The following is a 12502-nucleotide window of genomic DNA, read 5'->3' as shown; positions in this document are numbered from 1 at the left end:
GGAAAGCACAGTCAGCTCCTTCTCCTCTTTCTAATCTGCCAGATTACCAGCAGGTCCCTATCCCAAAAGCCAAGCAAATATGGCCATGCCAATTCCCTTCCCCTTCTCCAGATGAATGCCAGCCTCGACTCTGGTGTGGCAACACTACCTTCATCCCCAAGGAGAAATGGTGATATCATCCTCCCCAATGAGCAGGTAATCAGTCAACCAACATGTATTTGATTAAGTACCCACTACAAGTTGGGCACTATGTTAGTTGCTGGGAACATAAAGACAAAGATGGACCAATTTCTGCCCCCAAAGAGCCTACATTCTATTGCTGGAATATCATGTCTTCAGGTGAGGAAACACAGGACAAATTTATTAGAGTAATGTGCCAGTTTCCATAAACAGATGTGGAGATGTCACCCTCCTCTCTTCCCCACAGGTATGTCAATGCCACCTTTCTGTCTCCTACCTGCCCCAAGATGTGGTAATGCCAAGTTCTCTAGACAGATGTGGCAATACAAAGATGTCACACACATCCTGACATGACAATCACACACACAAATGTGGTGATGCTAACTACAACAGCTCCGACACCCCCTCAGTGCCTACTGCCCAGCATGACTTGCCTAGCGATGGCTGGACTGTTGGATAAAAGCTTTCAGGAAGGACTTGGGCCACTCACTCATGCCCATCCAGCAAGAAACCACCTGTCCATTGAGCTGAGGTGGACCCTGCAGGGACTTGTAGTCTGAGCTAGGACTCTGTTTCTGTGTCATGCTGTCTCTGCGTTCTGGTCCTCTGACTAGCCTTTCTGCTACTCCTTCCTAACCCAACAGGTCCCAGTGCCTTTACAGGGGAGAGTTTCAGATTATATTATTTCCACTTTGTTGACAATAGTCATCTCCAAGGTCAGATTTGGGTGCTGTGCCACAGTTACCTTATTCCCAGGGAAGTTGCTGCCAATTATGAAGGCAATGCGACTCCTGGATATCAGTACAGAGTAATGCTCCTCTAACTACATCTTGGGTCTGTGTCTTCAGGCCCCTGGACTAAGGGGGGAATCAAGGTCACCTTGGACATCTTCCTACCTCTGGTACAATCACATCATTTGGTATGATGGTCCCTTATTGGCAAAGTTCTCAGGAGCCTGAAAACCAATAACTTCCCTTTCCCTCAGATGCTCACTTTATGGTCTTATACAGACACACAGAGACATTATATATATACATATGTACACATATATACACATATATGTACATATACGCTTATATATGTATTTATACACACATACATATAGAAAATATATTTAATAGTATATCTGTATTTGTTATATTTCTATATCTCAAGCTTATTTACTTTCAGGGTCTTTATAAAGAAATATGGCTATTCCTCATGGGAGGAGAGAACATAGCCATAAGGAATATTACATATTTATATTTAATTTATATTATATTTAATATTATAACATAGTTAATACTCTATTTATTATAAGGAATATGGTCAATATTATATTAATATGTTTAATTTAATGCTATATTTCTTATAAGGAATATATTTAACATTATATTAATATATTAAATAACATTTATGCATTACTAATATATTATTAAATGTATAATATTATATATTAATAACATAATATCTATTATTTATGTCCATGCTCTCTCCTCTCATGAGGAAGAGCTGTCTGTCTTTATAAGGACCCTGAATATTAATAAGTTTGATATAACCATTTTCACAGACTGTTAAAAGTAAAAATATTCTTAGATTACAGAGATGCTATGGTGATCTTTGAAGATTCATGGAGAATAGGAATGATGCTACCTGATAGGGGCAGATGTCCCATGTTTCTGAAAAGGGAAGGAGTTGATTCTTTAGGCTAGGGACCAGTGAGCTTGACTTCTTGTGCTGGCAATACTATCAAAAGGATGCTATACGAGCAGATAGAAAGGGAAGCAATGATCACTAGGACCCAGCATACATTCAACAAAAATCAGGCTAAGGTCACTTCCTATTTTGAGAAGGTTTTATGAGGCAGCATTAGTGTATATAGTGGCCAGAAAAGCTGTCAGCTTTGAAGCCAAAAGGATTTGTCACAACCTGACAAATACATCTTGGCTATGTTACCATAGCATCTCTCTTGATTCAACTTGAATTTGTTGATTATGATTTGGATTGGGAGAGGGAGCTTATGTACTCCACTCTCCAAGCATTTAGGTGGCACAGTGGATGGAGCATCTGGCTTTGAGTCAGGAGTATCTAAGTTCAAATCCAGCCTTGGACACTTAACTAGCTTATGTGATCTTGGGCAAGTCACTTAACCCTGTTTTCTTCAGTTTCCTCATCTGTAAAAGGAACTGGAGAAGGAAATGGTAAACCACTCCAGTATCTCTGCCAAGAAAATCCCAAATGGGGTCACAAATAGTCAGACATGACTGAAATGACTCAACAGCAACAATTGAGAGAGCCTGAGGCTGGTGGATTTGGGCATTTCCAGCTGTGTAGGCACTAGATCCAGAACTAATATAGTGAATTCCAGGAAGAAAGGGTACTAGACTGCCTAAGTTGGGCAAACCAGCTCAGGTCAGAAGAATGGAGCAGATCAAAGCTTTGAAAATCAAGCTTGAGAGCATTCACTACCCTTCCAGCCTGGGTAAGATAGAGAGATTCAGAATGAATAATTAATAATGATAACAATAATATCTGCATAACCTGTGTCATAGTCACAAGGTCACGGTGGGGCATTCATTTTGAGAACTTAAAAGGGCTATATAAATGTGAGATATTACTAAGATACAATTTAAAATGGACAAACTTAAAGTCTTATAACTGGGTAAAAATAAAAACAAAAACAACTTGAGTTTACAAATACAGTTTGGGGCAGCTCTGGCTAAACAACACTTCGTGCCCCAATGATCTCAGTGCTTTTAATGTGCTGAAAGTATAATAATAGTTATCAGTGTGACATGGCAGGCACAAAAAGCTAACATGATCTCATACTACATTAATAGAAGTGTCCAGAAGAAAGAAGGTGATATCTGTGACATGCCCAGCTCATCATAGACCATATTTCCTTCTGGGTGGGATTTCATTCTGCCCAGAGAGGGTTTCCAGGAAGTATACCTGGGACTGGAAATAAATGCTGGGAATGACTTCTCTGCTTGCCTCTGACTCCTAGAATACTTTCTCTTCCTTTAAGAGTCCATTCAAGCACTACCTTGTTCTATAGGATGCCTTTCCTGATGCCTCCCTGCTGCTAGCATCCCCACTTCTTAATTATTTTGTATATATGTGAATATGTACATGTTCCACACCCTCCCACCCCCCCAGATGCTACTTGGGAGTAGAAAGTTGTCTCATTACTTTTTTTTTTGTCTTTGTATCTCCAGCACATAGGACTGTGCTTGGCACACAGTAGGTACTTAATAAATACTTGTCCATTAGTTGATTGCTCCACATCATTCCCTTCCTCCAGACTTCTCAATCAATGCATTTCATGATTTTGGGCAAAGAACAAATTCTAGTCTTAGCTTGGACAAATTCACCTAGCCATTTGGAATATAAGAAACTACTTCATAATAGCATGAAGAATCCCAAGACATTAGCTATACAATGGTCAACAAACAACAGATATACAGCAAAATCAAGCGAGTATTTGTCAGACATTTATCATATGCTAGACAGTGTGCCACGCACACATGGGAGAGAAAACCCTAGTAGCTGGAGATGGGAGGGAGAAGGGAGATCACGATAGACTTCATGTAGAAGTTTGCATTCTAATAGCACCTTGGAGAAAATTAGAGACAGACAGTTAGGAGGTGCTGTAGAATACCAGTCTTGGAGTCTGGAAGATGAGTTTGAATTGTACCTCAGACTGTTACTAACTGAATGACTCTAGGCAATTCATTTAACCTGATCCTCAGTTTTCTCCTCTTCAGACCTTAAAGTGCTATATGAATGCTAGCTATTATTATTATTTAATTTAAAAAAACCCTTACCTTGGGACAGTTGGGTAGCTCAGTGGATTGAGAGCCTAGGTTCAAATGTGGCCTCAGACACTTCCTAGCTTTGTGGCCCTGGGCAAGTCACTTCACCCCCATTGCCCAGTCTTTACTGCTCTTCTGCCTTCGAACTAATACATAGTATTGATTCTAAGATAGAAGGTAAGGGCTTAAACCCTCCCCCCACCAAAAAAAATCCCTTCCATTTTATCTTAGAATCAATACCAGGTACAGGTTCAGTTCCAAGGCAGAAGACCAGTGAGGGCTAGGCAATCATAACTATTAATAATAATAATAATAATAATAATAATAAGATGGTGATGATTATAATGATTATAATTTCAGAGCCACGGAATCCAGTTTGGCCCAGCTAGAAAGACTAAATGTTCCCTTGCTTCAACTATTATTAATTTCCTAGCATGTTTTCAGGCAGAATCTGGATGGTCTCTTGTTTGGAATGTGGAATAGAAGAAATTTAAGGACTATTCTACTCTGAGATTCCATGACCCAGTTAGATTCTTTCTCTGGAAGAGATATAATAATAAGTAATATGAAGTTTTCATTCCCCCATCTATTAAAAGGAGCCTAACCCTAACTCAAATAACCATCATATAAAACATCATAATGAGAAGAAGACTGGAAATAGAAAAACTCCAAGGCCAATTCCTACTTTAAGATTCCATGACTCTATGATTCAACCTTCTCCTCTGACTAGTTAGATTCCTTCTCTGCAAAAGATTTATAATGGTAAGATAGGATTCCTATCCCTCTAGAGCTGATAATCTGTTAAGGGGATTCAACTCCAACTCAAATAACCATTATACAAAAAAAGAACATAATGAGTGCATAAGAGAAGTGCAAACTCTATGTTGGTTCAGAGAATGTACAAATTCATGAATCATGCTATATTTTTGTGGCTTTCCCCCTTGTTATAAACAAAAAATGGTCTAGGGAGATATAGATATATAGTGATGTGAATGTATCTATGTATTCTCCCTAGTTGCAGATGATGGAGGAACACCAACCCTAATCACCCTTGATAGTTGTTATAATTTCCTCTTTTCTCTAACAGTTGCCCAGGGAGGACCCTGAAAGGTTAGGTGGATGGGTAACCCTTTCAGGTCCAACATGGGGTTGGATAAATTATTATAGGGCTTTGATTTGCCTTGGTTTGATATCTGACTGCATTGACTCCCTCCCCAAGGGACTCAGGAAGTACTCAGGAAGGTACTTGTTAAACTCTCTTTATCTATAATCAGGGAAAGGATAAACAGGACAAGGATTGGGGATTGGAGACCCTATCAACCTAATATCTATAACTAGTTGACAATCAGGACTGGAGGCTATTAATCTAGTAGAAGCTGGAGCTTTATTCTCCACTACACCTCTGGTCTATCCTGGTCATAGCCAAGCCAGAGAATAGGGACTGCTGTTGATGCAGCTGTGTTGGTGATATTATTCTCTCAGCTTTCTCACTATCAGTGTTTGGTGATACACTAGCTCTCACAGTCTTCAGGAAATATTCAGATTCTTCCTACCCTCTTCTTCATAGACCTCCCAGCCTCCCTTCACCACCCAGAGACCTAGAGACCTAAAGAGCTAGAAAGACCCAGAGACCTAAAGAACTAAAGAGCACAAAGACCCAAAGATCAAAAGACCCTTTCAAGTGGCTGTCAGGGGAATTTATATTGCCAGGCCAACCAACGCTTGCCCCTGGCTCACAACACCTGGGAACATTCCATGTCTTCCAACTGCCTTCCCTGTCATTCAAGGTGGCATCCATCATTTCTCATGATATGAATATAGCACCCTCAAACCTCATATAGGTCTTTATACCTCTATAATGCACTTATTTGATATTAATGTGTTATAGTTAGTGTATTCATGTGTTATAATTTTGCCAACTGGGACTACTACATATTGATGCCAATTATTGGTGCCAACTAATCTGAATCGGGTTCCCTTTGTTGCACAGTAATCTTTTGTTTGACATGTTTGTATTACACAGCAGTTATTTACAATTTTCTTTTCTTCCAGTCCCTTACATTATATCTCCCTCTTCCTCTTAGGTAAGGATTTTGTGAAAGGAAGGAAAGGATTTTGCTTCCTGCTTATCAGAGAAAACAGAAACCATCTGCCATAAACTTCCTCTTCTTTTCTTATTGAAAGCCTTTTCTAATCCCTCTTAATTCCAATGCCTTCCCTCTTCTAATTATTTCCTACTTATCTTATATCTAGGAGAAGCTAAGAGGACAGTAGATAGGGCACCAGGCCAGGAGTTAGAAAATTATTGAAGGAAGACAGGAGATGGAGATGATGAATAAAAGCATTCCAGTTAATTTTACCAATGAGGAAACTGAGGCAAACAGTCAAGTGACTTGCCCAGGGTCACACAGCTACTAAGTGTCTGAGGCTGGTTTTGAACTCAGGAAGATGAATCTTCCTGACTCCAGGCCCAGCAGCTCTATCCACTGAGCCAATTCAAATCTGGCCTTAGACATTTGCTAACTGTGTGACCTTGGCAAGTCACTTAGCCTCTGCCTACATAAAACTGGAGAAGAAAATGGCAAACCACGTCAGCTTCTTTGCCAAGAAAACCCCATGGACAGTTGGTCCACAGGATCAAGAAAGGTCAGACACACAACTGAGCAAGGAGTTTGTTTGTACATAGTTATTTGCTATTGTTTCCTTGGACTGTGAGCTCCTCAAGAGAAAGGACTGTCTTTTGCTTTGTTGTATCCCCAGAGCTAAGCACTGAGTAAGTACTTAATATAATGCTTATTTATTTAGTGTTTATATCCAGTAAGATGATATTGAGAGGCAGCTAGGTGGCTTACTGGATAGATCACCAAGCATGGAGATGGGAGGTACTGTGTTCAAATTTGACCACAGACACTTTCTAGCTGTGTGACCCTGGGCAAGTCACTTAAGCCCAACTTATTAAATTCTGAATAGGTTTAATAGTACGGAAGTTTTTATTTAGTTCAAGTCATTTGACTCTGATAAGTCTTCTGTCTTGAAACTGATACTTAATATCAATTCTAAGACAGAAGGTAAGTTTTTTTTAAAGCTGATATTTCATAGGGATGAATAAGATCTTCTATTTGGGTTCACTAAATGAACTTTACAAGAGGGCAGGGAGGAGGAAACCACGACAAGTGACCAGCTCTTCTGAAAAAGGATCTGGTGATGGGGGCACTACTTTTTTGTCTGTAAAAGAGGGTATTGGACTAAATGAGTTTTAAGTTGGTTCCTCATTTGTAGTCCTATGATCCTCTGAGAAGTCTGAAGAGTTCTAAGGGCAAACTTAGAAGAGGAAATTGGAAAAAGCAGTCAAACCTGGCCAAACACACACACAGAGGAGAAATCTACTCTGGAAATGGCTGTTTTAAAGACCCTCAGAGGTCATTGTTGCAGATCTCAAGGAGGGAAAGACTTCGAAAGGGTGAAAAAGATCAGTTAACTATCTGTGATTAAAAAAAAAAAAGACAAGGGGGATTCCTGACAATTTCAGAACCATTGACCTACTTCCTCATTTTTATAAAACCTTTATGAGAACCATTTATGACAGCCTTCATTTATTAACATTTTAACATTTCTGACAGGCTTTCTTCTATGAGGAAAGTAGCATAAATATTAGTGTCCTCATTTCACACCTCCTTCAGACAGAATGAATATACCTAACAACAGAGCCAGAACTTGAACTCAGGTCCTCTGACCCCCAAATGCCTTGTCTGATGTGTTTTTTCTTTTTTAATTTTTAGACCTTTATCTTCTATCTTAGAATCAACACGCTGTATGAGTTCCAAGTAGAAGAGCAATAAGGGCGAAGCAGTTGGGGTTAACTGACTTGCCCAGGATCATACAGCTAGGAAGTGTCTGAGGCCAAGTGTGAACCCAGGACCTCCAGTCTCCAAGCCTGGTGCTCTCTCCACTGAACCACCTGACTGCCCCATTGCCTGGCTTTTCATGACCCCATGGACCATAACTATTCATGGAATTTTCTTGGCAAGGATACTAGAATGGTTTACTATTTCCTTCTCCAGTAGATCCTTTGGTCAGGCAATCAGAAGTTAAATGATTTGCCCAAGGTCACACAGCTAGGTAGTATCTGAGACTAAATTTAAACTTAGATCTTCCTGTGTGTGTGTGTGTGTGTGTGTAGCTTAGGAAAAGCCTCCTTGTCGAGGGCTTACCACTCCCTCAGACAGCTGGATGGTACAAAGTCCAGACCAGTCCCAACACTGCCATCCCATCAGTCCACATATCTCTTGGGAGCATAAATCCATAAAGATGAATATGATGAGGAAATAGAGCCAGGGCAGCACAATAGTACTTAATGAGTGACTCAAGGGCATTGAAAGGTACTGTGTGTGTGGCTCAACAGGTCCCAGAGCAAAGCTGGGGAAAACACACACACACACACACACACACACACACACACACACAGCCCTCCCTTCTTCTCACCCCAGAGCCTCCTTTCTTAAAGAAGGGCACAAAGGACTCCCAAACAGAGCAAACACACACATACTCATTAGACTCTTTTCTTAAAGAGGAGGAGCCCATGGACAAAGTTATTAACAAGCTCAGCCTCTCGGACTTTGCCTTTCACAGCCCAGTGGCACAAGTGAAACTGGAGTCTGCAGGCCAGACACAAGAGATCTTTGGGAGGGGGGTTGGGGGGTTTGATGGGGAGGAGGTTGGGCTTCTTCAAAATGGGTTGCTTGAAATCCACACTCACCAAACACTCATCGGCTAAAATTTCTTCCCTTATGTCCTTTTAGAGCACCCAACTGTCCTATCTCACCCTCCTCTCACTGTGAGACCTGCAAGGGGAAGCTGTATTTTTTAAGGAACGGTTTTGCTGGTTGGTTGATGCTTCTGCTATATGATACTATTCACCCCCTATTACAGGCTCCTCAATAAAGTGAGTGCCAGTTATACAGTGGAGAGGGAAAAATGCTCAGCTGGAAGTCAGAGAACAGGAATTCTGGTGTTCTTGGCTCTACCATCTTGTGGGAGGTTGGGTAAGATGATCTCCACTGGACTATTATAATAGCCTCCTAATTGGTCTCCTTGTCTCCATTCTCTCTTATCTCTAATTCATCCTCCACATAGCTGCCAAGGTGATTTTCCATAAGCAGAAGTCTCACCATGACAAATATCTGCTCCAGAAGCTCCAATGGCTCCCAATTACCTCTAGAATAAATCCCTGTACAATTTGAGCCTTCCCAGACCGATTACCTCCCTTCATGCCTTCTAATGGTGACTTGTTCAAGGTCACCCCAAAAGCAAGCAATTAAGATGGCATTTAAACACTTATCCTCTGACTCCAGAGCCTTGTCTTTCTATGAGCTATGTCCCATGTCTAGAGTGAACTCCCTCCTCATTTCTGTGCCCCAGAATCCCTTACTTCCTTCAAAACTGAGCTCAAGAACTGCTTCCTACAAGACAGCCTTCCTCATCTTCCCAGCTGTACTCCCCACTCCCAAATTACTCTGTATTTATCTTAAAAAATTTTTTAAACCCTAATAACTTTTATATATATCTTTCTATATTAATTTTATTTGTTACAGGGCTAGGCAATGGGGGTTAAGTGACTTGCCCAGGGTCACACAGCTAGGAAGTGTCTGAGGTCAGATTTGAACCTAGGACCTCCTGTCTCTAGGCCTGGATCTCAATCCACTGAGCCACCCAGCTGCCCCGACTCTGTATTTATCTTGTCCATATTTTGTATTTGTTTAGAAAGCCAGCTCCTGGAGGACAGACAGTTTTGCTTTTTGTAAATGCCCAGTCCTTGGCACATACATGATTATTGTCTTTTCTAGCTTTGACATTCTATAAGTGTCTGAGCCCAGATGGGAAGCAGGAATTATCATAATTCTAACCCGGTTAGGATGTGGGTGCCTACCCAGCTGGCCTATGTGCTAAGCCAACAGCACCCAGCTGCTCTCAAAGGCCCTGGGCAAACAGCACACTGACAAGCCTTAGAGTCAGAAGCATCCTAACAAGAACCCTGGTCTTGCCTCCCAATCAATCCCTTCTCCTAAAATGGCAACATCTGCCTTTGAGCTGTTCTGGCCCCCAACTCCTAGGCCTGAAAGCGGGTGTCTGGGGCCTTCTTTTGAGCAACATATAATGCTGAGCAGTGATGTGGGGAGAAAGCTCTCCGTGAGGTGAAAAGGGGAAAATGGAACTTCAGGGGAATCCACAACTTATTTCCCACCCACAGGAATCCCTCGAGCAGAGTGTGTGGGAAGGGAGAAGGAAGAAGGCTTAGTGTGGGCTCCAATTTGGAAGGGAAGGAACGGGGAACAGGGTGAGTGTCCCCAGCCGGGTCCCAAGTGAATATAAGTGTCTGGTGGGGGTGAGGAAGAGAGAAAAGAAGGACAGGAGGCATGGTACTCCAGAAGAAGGTGGGGGGGGGGGAGCACGTAGGGTTGGTAGTGCGTAACTGGGGCCAGCAGAGCTTGCTTTTACCCTCCTCCCTCCCCAAGAGCTTCACCTAGAGGCCCCTCGCGGGACAAGGCGTTCAAGTGGCCCAAGTTTAAGAGAACTACCCCGCGATCATTCACTGGGACATTGAGGATACACTGTCTGAGGTCGGCTTTGTGGGAAGCGGACGTGGGCCGGAGCTACCCCAACCTGTCCTGTCCTTCCCTCCTCTCCCTCCCCTCTGCCTCCCCGCGTTAGCACCACCCGCCCGGCCCCCAATGGCTCTGACCTTGTGCCGGAATTCTCGGGCCACCTTCCTGTCCATGCTCCGGCCTGGTTGTGTCGGCTCCGAAGCCGGCGACTTCTCTAGGTACGGACTGGAGGCAGCAAGACGGGGGCAACCCCGCGGGAGGGATAGAGACAGGACAGATGGAAAGAGCAGCTACAGAATCGGTCTCAGCTGGGAAGCCGGTGGGGGGCGGATCCTGAGCGCAGAGCCGCTGAGCTGCTGCGAGGGGGGCGGGGTGGGGGAGGGGGACAGAGCGCAGGTAGGGGCGGGGCTCGGGGTGCGAAGGTTGGGGCGGAGCCGGGGCCCGTAGAATGGTTGGAGGCGGGGACAGAGTTAAGGGGTGAGACGGAAGGTATGGGAGGGTTTGAGGGGAGGGTCGCTGCATTGAGAGGTTTGGTGCAAATATCCACATTGGACCCACACCCCCAGAAGTGAAGCTGACCTCCTTAGAGGCACTCTTGGGTTCTGGAACTGAGAATTAGCAAGGGGTAGCCAAGAGCTGGATCTTAGGGAGGTTTATAGAGCATCTGCAGAGATCATTTGGGGGCTAGTCTTTGGCTTGGAGATGGAGGGACAACCTGCTAGGCCAGAACTTGTTTCTTTCACCTGGCTGTCCTCACCACAAAAACCCTGATAGTCCAGAAGGGAAGCAGCCGGCCCAAGGAAAGGAGAGTGGCTCATCCCATCTCTCCTCCCTCTGTCCCCCCTGGACCTATTCCATCCCATCCCACCTCAACCTGGCCCATCTCTACCCACTACCACGTCAGACTGAGAGAAGGGAAGAGGAATCATGGGAAGTTTACAATGCAAGCAACTTACTCATTAATGAGTGACTCTTACATGGGAAAGGGAAAGCATATGAAAAGGGAAGTTGGAGTGGAGAGGATGATTGGGAATGTTGTTTGTCCTTTGTTTTGGAAAAGGATCAATGCCATCTTGAGTGGATGTCTTGACTTGTGCATGAATTAGATTTGAGTGAAGAAGAATTGCACAGTCTTTTTCTCTTCCAGAATCACTGAAGTTTAGGGGTGAGACAAAAGTCAGGATGAAGATGTAGTGGATGACCTTGGTGTTTTCAGTGTCTGATCTAAACATTCCACCATGTCTGCTTCTGCTGCCTCCATGGCCATTGAAACAAATTGTTTTCATTCAGCAAGAGGTCTTCATGGTTGGATTGAATACTACCCTGGCTCTCCCCGCCCCCCACCCCTGTCAGATTTGAGGTCCATTACCCTTAGCTTGGTTTAGCCTTCTGCTGAGATGGTTTACCAGAGTATGGCTACTCTGAATGCTCCTGGGAGCCACAGATGAGAGTTGAATGCCAAGTGGGGCACCAAAGGTGGATAAGAAAGGGTTCAATAATCCCTCTCATCAGAGGTGAGTCCTCCTTAAACACCCATACACCCAAAGGAGGGTGAATTTGCCTTGTAGGCTTTCCTGAGATCCAGACATGGTCTGTTTGCTACTTTTCAGAGTAGTGGAAGCAGGATTGATTGCCTCAAGTAGCTTTTCAGCTATAACTGATGTGTTCCTACCTTACTATCTTATATTCTATGTATTCAGGGCAGTCGTTTGAATATTAGAGATATATTCCTTCATGTAAACTTCTCCTTTATTCTAATCCAATGTGAAAATAATCCAGGCAGAGGCAACAGGTCAGATTTATCATACATTTTCTCATGGTGAATTAGTTGTGTTGGGGTAGGGGGAGGGGGAGCATAATATGAGGAGGTTTGCTTTGTCTTATGGCATTCTTGAAGGAAGGGTAGAGGAAGGTGCAAACCCCTTT

The 12502-nt window shown here is 43.2% G+C and overlaps 1 protein-coding gene across 1 annotated transcript in view; it reads right to left on the bottom strand.

The window, feature by feature from the left end:
• The window catches only part of USH1C (USH1 protein network component harmonin), a 55810-nt gene extending 45061 nt beyond the window's left edge, over window positions 1-10749 (bottom strand). The window contains exon 1 of the mRNA XM_044681808.1: window positions 10714-10749. Coding sequence (XP_044537743.1) covers window positions 10714-10749 — 36 coding nt within the window. The remainder of the gene's footprint in view (window positions 1-10713) is intronic.
• Between the last annotated feature and the right edge of the window lie 1753 nt (window positions 10750-12502).

The sequence above is a fragment of the Gracilinanus agilis genome, chromosome 6, assembly GCF_016433145.1.
Source record: "Gracilinanus agilis isolate LMUSP501 chromosome 6, AgileGrace, whole genome shotgun sequence".
Taxonomy (NCBI): domain Eukaryota; kingdom Metazoa; phylum Chordata; class Mammalia; order Didelphimorphia; family Didelphidae; genus Gracilinanus; species Gracilinanus agilis.
Note: the sequence above shows the minus strand (reverse complement) of the source record. Positions and strands in the feature narration are given on the sequence as shown.